This window comes from Aotus nancymaae, unplaced genomic scaffold (genome assembly GCF_030222135.1).
Source record: "Aotus nancymaae isolate 86718 unplaced genomic scaffold, 86718_ANA_hifiasm-v0.15.2.pri h1tg000011l, whole genome shotgun sequence".
In the NCBI taxonomy this organism is placed as follows: Eukaryota; Metazoa; Chordata; class Mammalia; order Primates; family Aotidae; genus Aotus; species Aotus nancymaae.
The window spans coordinates 48,180,412-48,198,247 of NW_026988422.1; the positions used below are offsets into that span (position 1 = coordinate 48,180,412).

At 42.8% G+C, this 17,836-nt stretch overlaps 2 protein-coding genes across 3 annotated transcripts in view; one reads left to right on the forward strand and one right to left on the reverse strand.

Moving 5' to 3' along the window:
* The window catches only part of LOC105725186 (coiled-coil domain-containing protein 170-like), a 119,427-nt gene that overhangs the window by 57,365 nt on the left and 44,226 nt on the right, over window positions 1-17,836 (reverse strand). The window contains exon 3 of the mRNA XM_064374929.1: window positions 5,602-7,560. The gene's annotated coding sequence lies outside the window, so the exon portion shown is untranslated. The remainder of the gene's footprint in view (window positions 1-5,601; window positions 7,561-17,836) is intronic.
* Window positions 1-17,836, forward strand: part of MTHFD1 (methylenetetrahydrofolate dehydrogenase, cyclohydrolase and formyltetrahydrofolate synthetase 1) — a 73,016-nt gene that overhangs the window by 16,138 nt on the left and 39,042 nt on the right. For both annotated transcript variants that reach the window (XM_064374928.1, XM_021669068.2), the window contains exons 3-8: window positions 5,965-6,024; window positions 7,060-7,113; window positions 9,312-9,448; window positions 9,593-9,693; window positions 11,854-11,990; window positions 13,885-13,996. In XM_064374928.1, the coding sequence (XP_064230998.1) occupies window positions 5,965-6,024; window positions 7,060-7,113; window positions 9,312-9,448; window positions 9,593-9,693; window positions 11,854-11,990; window positions 13,885-13,996 (601 nt within the window). The remainder of the gene's footprint in view (window positions 1-5,964; window positions 6,025-7,059; window positions 7,114-9,311; window positions 9,449-9,592; window positions 9,694-11,853; window positions 11,991-13,884; window positions 13,997-17,836) is intronic.

Genomic DNA, 17,836 nt, shown 5'->3' on the forward strand with positions numbered 1-17,836 from the left:
TGGCAACTGGTTATTTCTTGGCTTATTTTTGCAAGTTGTTTGTTGTAGAAAGAGTAAATGTCATAGGCAAGAAGTATACTTTTTTTTTTAGCAATATTGGGAGGTGTTTTTTTCCCCCCATTTTAAAAATTAACTTCCAACCTTGTTTTTAAAATCTATTTATTACAAATGTTTTTATTACATAAACACTGTTCTACAGCTAGTCTCCTATGTTCTTGCTGATAAAACAGTGGTAGAATCTTTTAATTTTTTACTTTAGCACCAAAGTCAACAGCTTTCTGTGATACAAGGTTTATATAATATGTTGTAATCACATCTCCCTGCCTCAGACCTCTAGTCTTTTCCACTCTGGGGCTGGCACCACCATCTTCCCACATGTTCTGAGCAGAAGCCTAAGAACCTCTCTTTGGGAACTCTCTTCCTCACTCTTACATCCAATTAGGGGCTATTCTATTGATTCTGCCTCTCATTAACTCTTGGAATCTGTTGCCTCCTCTTGATTCCTACTGTTCCCTCCCCTGGGGCTACTACAATTTACCTGCTTAGTGATTTGGGGGTTCTATCTAGATAACCTCCTGTCTGTCCTGACCACAGTTACAGCCCTTGTTAAAATGCAAGTCTGATCACAATCTATCCAGCCACACTCACTCTCCATCCTTTACCAGAAGGACAGTACAGGTTGAGTATCCTTTATCTGAAATGCTTGGGAGGAGAGTGTTTTGGATTTCATAATCTGCATTTACATAGGGATGATACCCAACTCGAAACACTTTTCATTATATACTTTATATACCTTTGTGTGTGTGTGTATGTGTGTGTGTGTGTATTATTTTGAGACAGAGTTTCTCTCGTTGCCAAAGCTAGAGTGCAATGGTGCAATCTCAGCTCACTGCAACCTCCACCTCCTGGATTCAAGCAATTCTCCTGCCTCAGCCTCCCAAGTAGCTGGCATTACAGGCATGTGCCAACACGCCCAGCTAATTTTTGTATTTTAGTAGAGACAAGATTTCACCATGTTGACCAGGCTGGTCTTAAACTCCTGACCTAAGGTGATCCACCCGCCTCAGCCTCCCAAAGTGCTGGGATTATAGGTGTGAACCACCATGCCCAGTCAATTTTATGTATTTTTTTTTTTTTTTTAGAATTTTATGTTTTTTTTTTTTTTTTTTTTTTTTGAGACGGAGTTTCACTCGTTACCCAGGCTGGAGTGCAATGGCGCGATCTCGGCTCACCGCAACCTCCGCCTCCTGGGTTCAGGCAATTCTCCTGCCTCAGCCTCCTGAGTAGCTGGGATTACAGGCATGCGCCACCATACCCAGCTAATTTTTTGTATTAGTAGAGACGGGGTTTCACCATGTTGACCAGGATGGTCTTGATCTCTTGACCTCATGATCCACCCGCCTCAGCCTCCCAAAGTGCTGGGATTACAGGCTTGAGCCACTGCGCCCGGCCCAGAATTTTATGTATTTTTAATAATGTGCATGAAATGCACTTTTAACTGTGTTTTAACTGTAAGCCATCACATGAGGCCAGGTATGGTATTTTCTACTTTTGGCATTGTCAGTGCTCAAAGTTTCTGATTTTGGAGCATTTTGGATTTGTGGGTTTTTTGTTTTTTTTTTTTGAGATAGGGTCTCACTCTGTTGACCAGGCTGGAGTGCAGGGGCGTGATCATGGTTCACTGCAGCCTCCATCTTCCTGGCTCAAGCTATCCTCCTGCATTAGCCTCCTGAGTATCTGGGACTACAGGCATCTAGCTAATTTTAGTATTTGAGACACAGTTTCTCCATATTGCTCAGGCTAGTCTCAAACTGAGCTCAAGTGATCCACCTGCCTTGGCCTCCCAAAATGCTGAGATTACAGGTATGAGCCACCATACCTGGCTGATTTTGAAGTTCTGAGTTAGGGATGTTCCACCTGTATTACTTATAAAGTATCTACAATAACTCAAATGATTTGTTTATATTTCTAATTGTTCTATGTTTTATACTACCCTACAAGATAGGAGATGTCCTCTTATAGTCATAGTAACTCATGGTCAAAGATCCTGGGTAGCTTGCCCAAAGCCAGTCAGGAAGGGACTGAGTCTGGGAAATGAACCCACTTCTGTCTCCAAAACCCATTTGTTTTTCCCCTTTGTTTTTCTAATTCCTTAGCAATGCATTCAAGAACATTCAGGATCTGGCCGAAGTATATATTTAAAAATTGAGTGTTCATTTTTTTAAATAAAATAAATGAGTAACTTCCCAAATAACTGAATATTTATAGAAAATTAAGACTTGACTTTTCATTATAATAGATACTAATGGGCTAGGCATGGTATCTCACACCTGTACTCCCAGCACTTTAGGAGGCCAAGGCAAGTGGATCATTTGAGCCCAGGAGTTCGAGAACATCCTGGGCAACATAGAGAGACTTTGTCTCCAAAAAATATGAAAATTACCTGGTCGTGGTGGTGCTTGCCTATAGTCCCAGCTACTGGGGAAGCGGAGGTGGGAGGATTGCTTGAGCCTGAGAGGTTGAGGCTGCAGTGAGCTGTAATCACATCACTGCACTCCAGCCTGGGTGACAGAGCAAGTCTTTATCTCAAAAAAAAAAAAAAAAAAAAAAAAAGTTTGTACTAAGGTGTTAGAAATACAGCCTCAGCCCCATAGCTTCATTAGTATCTTTCTCTCTCTTTTTTTTTTTTTTTTTTTTTTTGAGTCAAAATCTTCTGTCATGCAAGCTGGAATGCAGTGCTATGATCTCTGCTCACTGCAACCTCTCTCCTCCCCCATCCCTCAGAGGATCCTCCCACTTCAGCGTCCCAAGTTAGCTGGGACTACAGGTGCACCACCATGCCCAGCTAATGTTTGTGTTTTTGATATGTTGCTCAGGCTGGTCTCTAACTCGTGGGCTCAGATAATCCACTCACCTTGGCCTCCCAAAGTGCTGGGATTATAGGCATGAGCCACTGCACCTGGCCAAAAAACTGATTACTAACAGTATCCAGGAACTATTCAGAATGCTTTTTGTATAGTAACTCATTCAGTCCTCACAAAATACACGGACAGAAACAATACAGTTAATAAACTCAACTAGCCAGTATCTTCAAAAGGTTTCTGAAACAGAAAGAAGAATGAACCAGTAGACCAATATCCAAGATATGTTATGGCATAAAACAGGGATTAGTAAACTGTGGCCCATATCCAAATGCTGCCCAGTTTATAAAGAGTTAAAAAAGCAATAGCAGCAGCCGCTGTGACAGGGTATGTGTCCCACAAAGCCTAAAATATATACCGTCTGCCCCTCTACAGAAACAGTTTGCAGACTCATGGTGTAAAAAACTGTCCCTAACCTGTTCCGGAATAGGATCTTTTTTGGATGATGTAATACTCAGCTACCTTCAAGGAAGAAATCGGCATTCTGTATAAAATGCTTTAGTGATTTTCTTGTAAACTGTAATGGAATTAAGAATTGTTCTGGGAACCCAGTCTTCCACCCACTCACTTGACTGCTAGTCAAGAGTCCATGTTCTTTAACTAAACATTATTTTTGCGTCTAGTCTATCAATGGTTCTATAACCACTTTCCCTTATAAAATGCCTTTACTGGCCAAGTGTGTTGACTCACGCCCACCTAGCACTTTGGCAGGCTGAGGCAGGAGGACTGCTTAAGCCCAAGAGTTTGAGACCAGGCTGGGCAATAGTGAAACCCCATTTCTACAAAAAAATATAACAATTGGGTGGGTGTGGTGGTGTGTGCCTGTAGTCCCAGCTACGTGGGAAGCTGAGGTGGGAGGATTGCGTGAGCCTAGGAGTAGTAGGCTGCAGTGGGCCATGATCATGCTACTGCACTCTAGGCTAGGTGACACAGAATGAGACCCTGTCTCAAAAATAAATAAATAAAGCCTATTACTAAGAGTGACTCTTTGAATTGGCTTTTTAGATGTCTTTCCCTTTGCATTAGGGTTACAATAAAATTTTGACATATGCTCATAACTATAAGTTTTTTTTCTGGAACTGGTGGCAGTTTTAGTGTTTTAGACAAACTCCTTCAGAAATATTAAGGCAGAAAACAGTTACATATAAAGGAACAACGACGATGAGAGGCTTCAGATTTCTCCTGTGTGACATTAGATGCCAAAAACAACATCTCCGAAGGAAAATGCTGTCACTCCAAAGGGGCCAAGGCCAGTCAATTGCAAGGGACAGCAGAAAAATATTTTCAGTTATACAGACTTAGAAAAATGTCTACCTACCTCTCCTGGAAAAGTGACTTAGAGTTACATTTCACTTACCTGAAACATGAATGAAGATAAACTCTAGAACAGAGAAGTTGTGGCTTAAAAAGGACTCAGAGTTAAGACTAAATAACTAGTTGTAGGTATAAATATGACTGAAATTGTAAAAAATAATACTTTTGTATTTAGAACCACCTCCTTTCCTACTTTGATCTAAAAATTCCAGAATGTATCAAATCTGGTAGCTGAATCAGTGAGGATTGGGTGGTGGTGGCAAAGAACATACATAGAAAATGACCAAAGAGGAAACATAAGAAGCACTAAAAGTCTAGGGAAGCCCCCACGGGAAGCATCTAATGTACTTAGGTACATTAGATAGCTACAAACAACCCATTAGAAAAAAAATAGAATTCCCCTCAAAGGACTCTTCTGGCTTTGGAATTCAAATTAGCACCACAAAACTGAGTACTGTCTATATAAGGAACAACTGAAGCTAAGATTCAGGCTGTGTCCTGAGATCTGAGGGGAGTGTCCAGTAAGAGCATCAATATGCCAAGGTCAGAAAATCCTCTGTTACAAGGCCCAGCTTCTTTCTTTGCTGTGGTCCTGTTAAAAGGAGCTATACTTCAGTTATCTTTGATATGAAGGGACCTACCACCTTTCCCACTGTGATACCCTCTGCAATTTTGGGAGAAACACAAAACTTATGATGGCATATATCAACCTATAAAAGGAAAAATGTCAACCATTGGAGCATGGAAAAATATGAGTAAAATAAAATTTTACAAATAAATGGTTATAATGATAAACTACAAATATGTTCATGGTTAAAGAAACGGAGGGAACATAGTGAGACACAGCATGGTGGTTCAAAGGATTTGGCCTTTGCACTACAAATTTCTCCTTCTCTCGTCTCTCTCTCTTTTTTTTTTCTAAGAGACAAGGTCTCTCTCTGTTGCCCAGGCTGCCCAGGCATGATATCATAATTCACTGTGCAGTGGTGCAATTGTGGAAAAACTCCTGAGCTCAAGTAATCCTCCCACTGCGGCCTCCCGAGTAGCTGGGACTACAGGGATGCACCACCACACTTGGCTAATTTTTTTGTAAACATGGGGGTCTGGCTATGTTAGTCAGGCTATGCTCAAACGATCCTCCTGCCTTGACCTCCCAAAGTGCAGGGATTGCAGACCTGAGTCACCGCACCCTGCTTCCTGTCTGTCTTGGGGCCAGCAGATTGCCCTTTGTCTTGCTTGACTGTCTATTCTGTGTAAACTAGAGTGAGGTCCTTCCACCCTCTTTTCTCTTCTCTGTTTGGCCGGGGGTGTGGGGGCGGTGGAATGTGCCCTCTGGGTGCTTGTGCCTCTCAGGCATTTTTCTTACCTGATGACAGTTTCTCAGCCCTCCATACCCTGTTCTTCTGGCGTGGCCACAGAAGTCCCACGTTTCTGGTAGGCCTGCAGCATCCTTGCTCAGTTTCCAGTGCAGATGCAGATATCCTCTACTTTCTGTTTGGGGCTTTGCAGTGGGAACCGGATGGGCCTTGTTTAGGGGAGGGGCTGTAACAGCACCTGTGTTCATATAATCCCTCCTGCCCCCAACAGCCTCCCTATACTCCTGTAAAAGTTCTCTGCAACAAGAGTCGCATGATTAAACATTTCTTTTATTAAAACTAAAATTGTAGAAGTTTTTCTGTGCACTTTGTCTTTCCCTAATCATCTGATTTGCATGCATTTATTATTCTAGGTTGGCAACAGAGATGATTCCAATCTTTATATAAATGTGAAGCTGAAGGCTGCTGAAGAGGTAACGCCAGAACAGCTGTGCCATCACCCTCCCCCACCTCCACCTGGGTCCTATTGATTACCTCTTGCCCTTTTGGCTCCTCCCCTTGAAAACTTTGATCACCCACAGGAGACATTAGTTTATCTATTTTGCAAGTCAGAAATGGGTGGGTTAGATCTCTGGCCTCTGGTTTGCCCTTGAGTTTTTGTTTTCTCATTAATGATTTTCTTCCCAAAGAGCAGAATGTCAATTGAGAAAAGTGAAAAGTCTCAATCATTTTAGGAGATTTATTTGCTAAAATTAAGGACACACCTGGGAGACAGGTCCTTTCTTTAAAGATGATTTTGAGTTCTCCAAATTTAAAGAGGAAAGGGCAGGTTATTGAGAAGTACACAATTTTCATGTAAGAGAGGGGTAGGGAAAAATAGTCATTCATGACTTTGGCTGGCTCAGTGAATCTGCAATTTTTAGATAAGATAACATAGACAAGCGGTGCAGAGGAAAAATGCAGGCAATCTGCATTTTACATAAAATAACATAGACAAGATAGGGCAGGAGAACAATCAGATATGCATTTGTGTCTGGTGGGCTGGGGGTGACTGCACCTATAAAGATAAGCTATCAATTTACATTGCCATGGTGAAATTTTAACAGAAACTTCTTAAAGATCTTGCAGCTCACCAGGAATTTCCCTGTGGGCAAAATATTGGGGAGGCATGTAGCCATCTTGTAACATCTTATTTAGGAACCAAAAAACGGGGAGTCAGGTTTGTGTGACCCAGTTCCCAGCTTGGCTTTTCTCTTTGGCTTAATGAATTTGGGGGTCCCAAGACTATTTCCTTTCACAAGGAATAGCAAGCATGACATTGCTGAAGTGCAGTGGTAGCAATTAACAAGTGAATGATGAATGGGTTGAAGTGAGGGACTCATTCTTCAGAACATGTAAGGGTGAAATGATGATCAACATCTCCTGGTTTGTTAGTCACGTCTGTAAAAGAAATGGTTCAATATCTGAAGTTGGCTTGCCATTTACCTGCTTTTAATGTCTGTTTGCAGATTGGGATCAGAGCCACTCACATTAAGTTACCAAGAACAACCACAGAATCTGAGGTGAGCTCTTACGAGTTGATTGTGAAGAGGGAAGCTGCAGTGGTTTCCTCTCTGGTTTTGCTTTAGGGGGACTTTGGAGACTAACACAGCCAAGACCTCCAGGTATTATTTTTATTTTATTTGAGACACAGTTTAGCTCTTATTGCCCAGGCTGGAGTACAATAGTGCGATCTTGACTCACTGCAACCTCTGCCTCCCAAGTTCAAGCGATTCTCCTGCCTCAGCCTCCTGAGTAGCTGGGATTACAGGTGCCCGCCACCTTGCCTGGCTAATTTTTATATTTTTAGTAGAGACAGCGTTTCACCACATTGGCCAGGCTGGTCTCGAATGCCTGACCTCAGGTGATTCACCTGCCTCAGCCTTCCAAAGTACTGGGATTAAAGGCGTGGGCCACCACACTCCAGGTATTCTTTCTTCACAGACTCCCACAGAGGAAATGGTGCAGTCCTAGGGGATGAACATTTGGTATTCAAAGTGTGACCACAGTATCGTTTGCTTCCAAATCATCTGTTGTGTTTGTTAAAACTGATCCTTGGCCTGTAATTATCTGCATTCTAAAAACCAAATATGTATTTCTTTTATATGACGTTCAAGAATAGGCAGAACAAATCAGTGATGATTAAAGTCAGAACTGTGGTTGCCTGTAGGTGGGAGATTAGCCAAATGTGTAAGAGGATAAAGCAGCTTTCTTGAGGTTATGGCAATGTCCCATATCTGTACTGTCCAGTATGGAAGCCACTAGCCCCATGAGGCTATTCAGATTTAATTAAAATGACATAAAATTAAAAATCCACTCAATTATACTAACCACTTTTCAAGGATTCAGTAGCTATGATTGTATTGTAGGGTGTAAATTATAGAAAATTTCTGTCTTCACAGAAAAGATGATTGCACTTTGCTGCTCTATATCTTGATTTGGATGCTTATAACATGGGTATTAACTGCTGTAATAAGCTTTTTAATCGTTCTTAGCTCTTTTTATTTTATTGCATTTATAGAAACAGGGTCTCACTCTGTTGCCCTGGCTGGAGCACAGTGGTGCAGTCATAGCTCATTGCAGCCTCAACCTCCTCAGCCTCTTGAGCAGCTGGGACTATAGGCATGAGCCACCATGCCCAGCTTTTTTTTTTTTTCTTTTTTGAGATGGTGTTTCACTTTTGTCACCCAGGCTAGAGTGCAGTGGTGTGATCTTGACTCACTGCAACCTCCGCCTCCTGGGTTCAAGTAATTCTCATGTTTCAGCCTCCCGAATAGCTGGGACTATAGGCATGTGCCACCACGCCCAGCTATTTTTTATATTTTTTAAAAGTTGCCCATATTGCCCAGGCTGCTCCTGACCTCAAGTGATCTACCCACCTCAGCCTTCCAAAGTGCTAGTATTATAGGTGTGAGCCACCTCGCCTGGCTCTTTTTTTTTTTTTGAGACAGAGTCTTGTTCTGTTGCCCAGGCTGGAGTGCATGGCATGATCTCAGCTCACTGCAACCTCCGCTTCCTGGGTTCAAGCGATTCTCATGCCTCAGCCTCCTGAGTAGTTGGGATTACAGGCACACCATCATGCTTGGCTTATTTTTTGTATTTTTTTTTTTTTTTTAAAGATGAGGTTTCACCATGTTGGTCAGGCTGGTCTTGAACTCCCGACCTTAGGTGATCCACCCGCCTTGACCTCCAAAGTGCTTGGATTACAGGCGTGAGCCATCATGCCCAGCCTTATTTTTTGTATTTTTATAGAGACAGGGTTTCACCATGTTGGCCAGGCTAGTTTTAAACTCCTGGCTTCAAGTGATCTACCCGCCTTGGCCTCCCAAAGTGCTAGGATGACAGACGTGAGCCACCGCACCTGGCCCAAAAAAAATTTGTAGCGATCATATCTCACTACGTTGCCCAGGCTGGTCTTGAACTCCTGGGTTCAAGTAATCCTCCTGACTTGGCCTCCCAAAGTGCTGGGATTACAGGCATGAGCCACCTCACTCAGCCATTTAGCTCTTTTATTTGATGGACTTCTTAACAGACACCTAGAGGATGCATTCTATGTTAAAGTACAGGTGTTCTTAGGATTCAAGGGGAAGGTACCTTCTTAAAGGACTATAATTAAACCATTTGGGGGAAATAGGGCAACCTTATTTTTGCCTTAGAAAGTGTTTCTCCCTACCTTTTGATTTCTATGTGATATACAGATTATATGTGGTATTACTTTTAGGTGATCAAGTACATTACATCTTTGAATGAAGACTCTACTATACACGGGTTCATAGTGCAACTACCTTTAGATTCAGAAAATTCCATTAGCACTGAAGAAGTGGTCAATGCTATTGCGCCCGAAAAGGATGTGGATGGGTAAGTGTGGCTTGGCTTCCTATATCTCATTGCATGCTTCCATTTATAATATGTTTCTAGTTTGAGAATATAACATAAATGTTTCTAAAGAATGAAGACCCCTAATTGCCTTTATTTCCTTCTTATTTCCATCACTTCTTTTAGATTGACTAGCATCAGTGCCGGGAAACTTGCTAGAGGTGACCTAAATGACTGTTTCATTCCTTGTACGCCTAAAGGGTGCTTGGAACTCATCAAAGAGACAGGTAAAAACAACAAACCAAACAACAAGAAAGCACCATTTCCTGGAGCCTGGTCTTGACATGTGGTGGCATAGAGGAGGTACATTGTGGGCCATAAATAAATGGACATGATTGGCAGAAGGGCCTGTCTACTAAGGGTGTTACCTAAATTTTCTCTCAATTTTCTCAACAACTCTATGAAGTAGGTACTGTTATTGTTCAGCTCCTAAGAAAATAGGCTCAGGCAGGTCATGGCAGCGCATGCCTATAATCCCAGCAATTTGAGAGGCCAAGGCAGGCAGATCACCTGAGGTCAGGAGTTCGAGACCAACCTGGTCAACATGGTAAAATCCACTGTCTACTAAAAATACAAAAAAATTATCCAGGGGTGGTGGAGCACACCTGTACTCCCAGCTATTCAGGAGGCTAAGGTAGGGGGATTGCTTGAACCCAGGAGACAGAGGTTGCAGTGAGCCGAGATTGCCCCACTGCACTCCAGCCTGGGCAACAGTGAGACTCTGTCTCAAAAAAAAAAAAAAAAAACCCTCACAGAGGACAAATAACTTGTTTGGGAGATAACAGCAGAGAGAGCAAGTAACTCGTTTGGGAGATAATGGAACCAAGATTTGATTTAGTTATTTGAGTTCAACGCAATTTATTTTTTGCGAAAAAATAACCTATATGGTAATAAAAATTTGGATAGTTTAAAAGGATATGAAGTAAAAAGTCCCACCTTCCCCACCCTCAAGATGGGCACTGAATCTCCACAGTAATTCCAGGACTCGACAGATGGCTGGAAATGGGTCTCCTGCACAGTTGGCCATATTGTCCCGTTACTAGTTAGCACCTTGCTATTTTAATTTCATTATGTATACTTTTAGCAGAGGTTATTTTTTACAAGGAAATGGGTCCTGGTAAAAAGAAGTAGGTCAGAATTTTCAAGTGGAAAGTTTTGGCCAGCATAAATGAAAATGGTCTGTGGTTGGCAAGAAAAGGTCAAGCCATAAGCTTTGACAGTTCAGTTCTACAGTTAAATGTATATTCCTCAGCATATTTAGCATTGGACTGCCCTGCTTAAAAAGAAATCCCATGAGGACAGCACCTGAAGGCCTCTCACTGCCTCTTATTGACAGTGATGCTGCCATTTGCCCTGATGCAGTTTTAACTCTTTTGCTGAATCCGAAAAAGTATAGAAAGTTACCTTTTAATTTACTTTGAGATCTTTACTTCTAGATGTTCATAATGTTAACATTATTATAAGAGTTTATCTTTTTCTGAAAAGAACGATTTTATGCAAGAAGCACAATTTAAAACCCAGCTGCCTTGAGCAAGGGTCCACTGCCCTCAGCCATGACTGCACTGAGGACTCTAGTGAAGTCATGAACTTCTCTCTGCCTTCTTCTTGTGGATAGCTCATTCTTGGGCTCCACTTTGTGGCCACAAACACCTACAGCCTGGTTCCATCCTCATGCATAATAGTCATGGGATTATATCTTATCAGCCAGGGGAAGAAATGTGGTCACCCGTCCACTACTGGGTACTCACTCAGGCTGTCTTGAGTAGAGTGTGGTCAGCCCTGAAAAGGACATTGGTATATTGCCAGAAAAATGGATGCTGTGAAATCAAAAAGAAATCTTGCTGCCACAGAAATTTCCCCTTTATCACTTCCCTGCAAATAATCCTATGGCTCAGGCCCTAAGCCAAAAGAGGAATTTGGGTGAGGAACTGTATAAACAAACTTACCAAAGTTAGAAAGAATTACTGATACTAATCTAATTTCCTACACATCTCTCCAACCTGTTACATAGGCCCTATTTGTTTTAACTGTTTTTCCCATGTAATTTAATCTGATGTCTTCTTCCATATGGCTGATTAGCTGTACATCAGGGTTTCTTTTTTCTTTGAGTGTAGGTTTTCTTCCCACTCCCCTATGACTCAATGAATGGATCTTGGCTTAAGCTGCTCCCAAAAACCCACAGCAAGAAGGACACATGTACAAGTCCCAATTTAAAGCTGAAACCCTAGAGTTGAGAATATTATTGCCAAAGAAGGAATGTTTTTAGGAAGCTTTCTGTTTGATGTTAAGAAACTGTTTTTGTGCACTTGTTCTAAATTCTCCACGTGGCATGTGAAGGAGGGCAGCTGCTATCGTCCAGTTCTGATGCAGGCTGACTTTTCTTTCAGGGGTGCAGATTGCTGGAAGACATGCTGTGGTGGTCGGGCGCAGTAAAATAGTCGGGGCCCCGATGCATGACTTGCTTCTGTGGAACAATGCCACAGTGACCACCTGCCACTCCAAGACTGCCAATCTGGATAAGGAGGTAGGGTGTCCAGAGGAGAGGTGAAGGTGTTACAGTGGGGAGAGTGGGTATTCTCTTCACGTACTGGAAACAGCTAGCATCTAAGTGCTAGACGCTGCTATGTCCTTTACACTCATGGCCTCATTTAACCCCATGTATAATAGTTCTATGAATCTCATCTCATTTTTACAAGATGAAGAAACAAATTCAAATTAAAGGCTGAGTGGGGTGGTTCACACCCTGTAGTCCCAACACTTTGGGAGGCTGAGGCAGGAGGACTGCTTGAGCCCAAGAGTTTTTGAGAGCAGCCTGGGCAACATAGTGACATGCTTTCTCTGCAAAAAAAAATTAAAATTAGCCAGATAAGCCTGGGCATGGTGGCTCACACCTGTAATCCCAGCACTTTGGGAAGCTAAGGCGGGCAGATCACCTGAGGTCAGGAGTTCGAGACCAGCCTCATCAACATGGAGAAACCCCATCTCTTCTAAAAATACAAAATTAGCCAGGCGTGGTGGTGCATGCCTGTAATCCCAGCTACTCAGGAGTCTGAGGCAGGAGAATTACTTGAACCCAGGAGGCGGAGGTTGCAGTGAGCCAAAATCATGCCATTGCACTCCAGCCTGGGCAACAAGAGCGAAACTCTGTCTCAAAAAAAAAAGCAAAATTAGTCAGATGTGGTGGCACATGCTGGTAGTCCCAGCTACTTGGGAGGTTGAGGCAAGAGGATTGCTTGAGCCCAGGAGGTCAGGGCTGCAGTAAGCCATGATCACACCACTGCATTCCAGCCTGGGCTACAGAGACCCTGTCTCAAAATAATAATAATAATAAAATAAATAAATAAAAATAATTAATTTAAAAATGTCAAATTAAAAGTATACCCAAGTTTATAAAGAGTTCATTCTGTGTACTTTCTCTCTTCCTTTTTCTTATATCTTTAGAGACAAGGTCTTGCCCTGTTGCCTAGGCTGGAGTATAGTGGCAGCCTATCAGGGAACCCACTGCAGCTTTGCACTCATGGACTCAAGTGATCCTCCTGCATCAGCCTGCTGAGTAGCTGGGACTGTAGGCATGTGCCACCATGCCTGGCTAATTTTTAAACTTTACAGTAGAGACAAGGGTCTCACTCAGTTGCCCAGGCTGGACTCAAAACTCCTGGGCTCAAGCGATCCTCCTGCCTCGCCTTCCTAAAGTGCTGGGATTACTGGGGCATGATCCAACATGCCTGGCCTCTCATCAAGTACTTTCTACCCTAGTCTGCCTCGTGGTGGACAGGGATTAGCAGTACAGACATTCAGATTGGCCTCTGGCAGCCAGATCCCATGTGTGTAAAAGTGGTGGCCTCAGAGTAGAGGTGCTCCAGAGGCAGCTGTGGGCATTGGTCTGGTAATGTCTGTGGCAGCTTGTTCTTGATCCCTGCTTCAGATTCCTGAGCCCAAGAATGCGCACATGCACACATGCCTGTTGACAGTGCAGTCTCTTAAATGTGGGGAGAGAGCAGGAGAGAGGCCTAGTAGCTTCTCTTTTAATCCCCCCAAAGTAGTGCTCTGTGGAAGGTGGTAGCCCCACATTCTGTAGGAGAAGGAGCAGTGTCTGGACATTATAACACCCGGGGCCCCAAGCCTGTTTGCTCCTCTACCTTGCAGGTTCACACTGATTTCCCTATTGGGTAAAATGCCTGATGAAAGTGTGCTTTTTGGCATGTATAGAAATGGGCACAGCATGTGAAGGGCTGTCAGAAACAGTGTGTGGCTTGCATTTGAGGCTTTAACCCAACATTTTATGAAATAGCTTATGACAGTTAAGAATTTAATACAAAGCTCAGGGATGTCCTTTTCATTTCTGTTTTTTTTTTTTTTTTTTTTTTTAATGTGTGTTTCATTATTTCATTTCTGATGTTCAAATCCCCTACCCCTAGGTAAATAAAGGTGACATCCTGGTGGTTGCAACTGGTCGGCCTGAATTGGTGAAAGGGGAATGGATCAAACCTGGGGCAATAGTCATCGACTGTGGAATCAATTATGTCCCAGGTGAGTGTTGCTGGAGGAGGAAGGTGGCTTCTGGTGTTGCGAATGGTGTCTAGGTCATCAAATCAAGCCTGAGAGAGAACCTCATCCCATTTTATGCTTGTAGTACTAAGGTTTAGAGAGATTGACTAGCCCAAGGGTGCACAGAGTTAGTAGATGGAAGAGTTGCCAAAACAAAACAAAAAAAAGAAGAGTTGCCACTTGCAGGCAGGTCTGGCTGGTGTCAGAGCCTGTGATTTTAATCATATCCAATACAGCTTACAAGATGACTCTGTCTAGGGAGAAAGTGAGAGGGAGGGCAGGAGGAATATATCACTTTATCTTCATGAAGAGATCACCCTTTATTTTAGCAAAGTTGATGGATTAATTTAAAATACAGTATAGTCGTTGCAAAATGCTATGAGAGTCGAGAAGAGGGACTCATTCCGCCAAGAGGAGGGCTTTACAAAGAAGATATTTGACCTGGGTTTTTTACTAGGCAGAGAGGATAAATCCAGCCTTTTAATCATGTCCAAAACTACTTGGCATCCTCATCCTCAGGTTATCTCTCACTCCTGTCTTATGGTTAGTATCACCATTCTTCCTCCCCACAGCTCTGAAGCCTTTTAGTTTCCCTCCCAAGCATTCCCTATACTGGATCAGTCTCTAAATATTAGGAGTTGTTCTCTCTTTCCTCTGTTCTCAGTGTCACCACTGAGTGTTACCTTCTCAGCTGAGGGGCTGCGATAACTTCCTTGCAGGTGTCCCTCCCTCCAGCTGCTTCCCACTCAGATCTATCCCCCTGCTTTCGTCTTGCCATGGTCACCTTCTGGCATGGACCTCTGAGCCTCTTCCTTCTTACTTGCCAGACTCCTTAGCCTCACACTAATTTCAGTGACCTCTGTGGCCTGTTACCTCACTTGTGCATGGTGAATACCTATCTTCAACTTGTAAAGTGGACCACTTTCCCTTCCTTACACATACCTTGTTTGTCCTGTGCAGTTCCCGTACCTACATCCTTAGTGGAGTGGGCTTTTTTTTTTTTTTTTTCGGAACAGAGTCTTACTCTCACCCAGGCTGGAGTGCAGTGATGTGATCTCAGCTCACTACAACCTCCACCTCCCAGGTTCAAGTGATTCTCTTGCGTCAGCCTCCCGAGTAGCTGGGATTACAGGCACCCACCACTACGCTCAGCTAATTTTTTGTATTTTTAGTAGAGACGGGGTTTTCACCATGTTGGCCAGGCTGGTCTTGAACTCCTGACCTCGTGATTCACCTGCCTCAGCCTCCCCAAGTGCTGAGATTACAGGCGTGAGCCACTGTGCCCTGCCAGAGTGGGCTATTCTTTCAAACATAAAACATCACAGAACAATACAGCAAAACTTGTATACATCCTCGTAGATTCAAGAAAGGAACAATCTTTAACTGAGCAACTACTGTGCATCAAGCACAATGCCAGGGCTTGGGCTACACAACTGAATAAGTTTCAGCGTCACCTTCAGCTGCTTCCTCCCCATCTCCTCTCTGTCATGTCTGTTCCTCCTTCCAAACCTTGTTTGATTTCCCCTTATCCAGGGATGATCTTTTTTTTCTCTCCCTCCCTCCTCTCCTATAAAACATGGTATTTTTTTTACTGTTTGTGTCTCATGTGTGGCGTCCTATGCTCTCCTGCCTAGATAGCTCCTCACAGGCAGTCACTGTGGTGCCACATCCAGCTTCCTGCCATCTGACCACTGGCACTCATATCTCTTGAATTGTTGAAGGGCATTATAACAAGAATAGTCTTTTTTCTCCCTTCCCATCTCAGGTTTCAGATGTAGACGCTGAGCTGCCAGGAACATTAGTCACTGTCAAGCCTTCACCGTTTTTAACCTCCCTCCCACTCTCCCTACTGTGTTTTTAAGACAGTAGCTCATAATTGATCACTCATTTTCTTGTAGTGTAATTATCTAACAGGCGATAAAGAAATTGCTCTCCTACAACTCCTCACTTTGAATACTTGCGATATGACATTCAAGCTCAGTCTGTTTAAAATCTAGCATCTTCTGTATCATATTTCTGCTTTTGGCTTTTTTTTTTTGGATTAGATGTGAGAGATGGAGAAGAAAAACCTGGGTGGGGATCTGGAGTCTTGCAGATAGGTAGGAAATGTTGACATAAACATGAAACTTGCCATCCTGTTCACATTGATTCCTTACACAGGCAATAAAATATGGATAAAGTCAAAGCAGTATCTTTCCTCCTGGTCAACAGTGTTTTTACTGATCTTGGGCATATAGGCAAATGGATACTGATAAAGCTGGGTGTTATTGTTTCCCCCAAAGGATGGCAGAATCACTCAGTTACACACCAGCAAATGGGCTGCAGGACCTCAAGACTGCTATTTGCAAATGTTCATTTTGGAAGCAACATATTCTACCACTGAGCTGCTTCTTGGTTCATAACTTCAATTATTTAAATAGTTTGCATGATCCACTCAGGGATAACATTGTAAGTCACTTGCCAAATTAAGAATGAATCGAGGTGTGTATACCTTTTTCAAAGAAGGAATATTTTTAAAGATTCAAGTGCAGGGCAGAAAGTATTGGCCAGAGAAACACATAAAAGTGTTCTTCCCAGTTGGTTTACTAAAGATAATTTGAGAAGGGCCAGATCAATAGTGTTTTATTTGGAAGGGTTAAAAAGAGGGAACCGATCCCCTACCTTACTCCAATCCAGTCTCAACCTATCCAGTGTAGCTGCTTCTGTACTGGCCTCTATTATTAGGGTCCCCAAATTAAATATAAAAGAGCTTACAGGGCTTAGCTGGAATTTTATACATGTAATTTCCCAAGGAAAGAGAAATTCTAGGACCAGGGGTAGATAACCAAAACATTTGCCCATTACTGAAGTTATATACTTAGGTTGAATAGTGGTCACTTTTTCCACTGACCACATCATCCTGGCCATGAAGCACTGCGTAGTTGGCAGTCCTTCGTGGATAGGATGATGTCCTACAGTTAGCAGTGTCTCGTCAGTCCTGATAGTGTGTGGTTTAGGAGCAAAACTGAACTCATCAAGTGCTGCGTTTAGTCATGTAGTCAAAGATATGTGTCTCCTATCTATGGAAAAACTAAAATGACTAACATTAACACATAGAAATAGATGCAGTGGGTATTTCAAGCTAACTACAGTGTTAAGACTACTGAAACTTGTTCAGAGGGCAAACCTCTGTCTGTATTTCCTTGGAATTTTGAGATGACTCTAGGGGTTGTGAGAGGAAATGTTCTGTTGTAGTTTGCTCTTTATAATCTTCTAGAAACCTGAAACCATCCCAACCAGTTGTGTTTACCAGCTCCTTCTACTCCATATAAAAAATATCTTACATATCTGTGGTGGAAAGAGAAACTCTTGCATTTGGAGACTGCTTTTTCAGTTTCACTGTATACATTTTCTCATTTTGTCTCAGCAAGCTTGTGATAGGTAGTGTTAAGCCTTCTTTGCATTTTGGACTTCAGATGAATATGGAGCCCACAGGAGCTGCAGAACTTTTTTTTTTTTCCTCGAGGTGAAGTTTTGTTCCTGTTGTCCAGGCTGGAGTGCAGTGGTGCAATCTCGGCTCACTGCAACCTCCACCTCCCGGGTTCAAGCAATTCTTCTGCCTTAGCCTCTGGAGATGGGACTACAGGCATGCATCACCGTGCCTGGCTAATTTTTGTATTTTTAGTAGAGACGGGGTTTCACCATGTTGGCCAGGCTGGTCTCGAATTGCTGACCTCAGGTGATCCACCTGCCTTGCCCTCCCAAAATGCTGGGATTACAGGCGTGAGCCACCACGCTGGCTCTAACTTTTAATAACAGAGCTGATTCTACAGCTCATCTCTT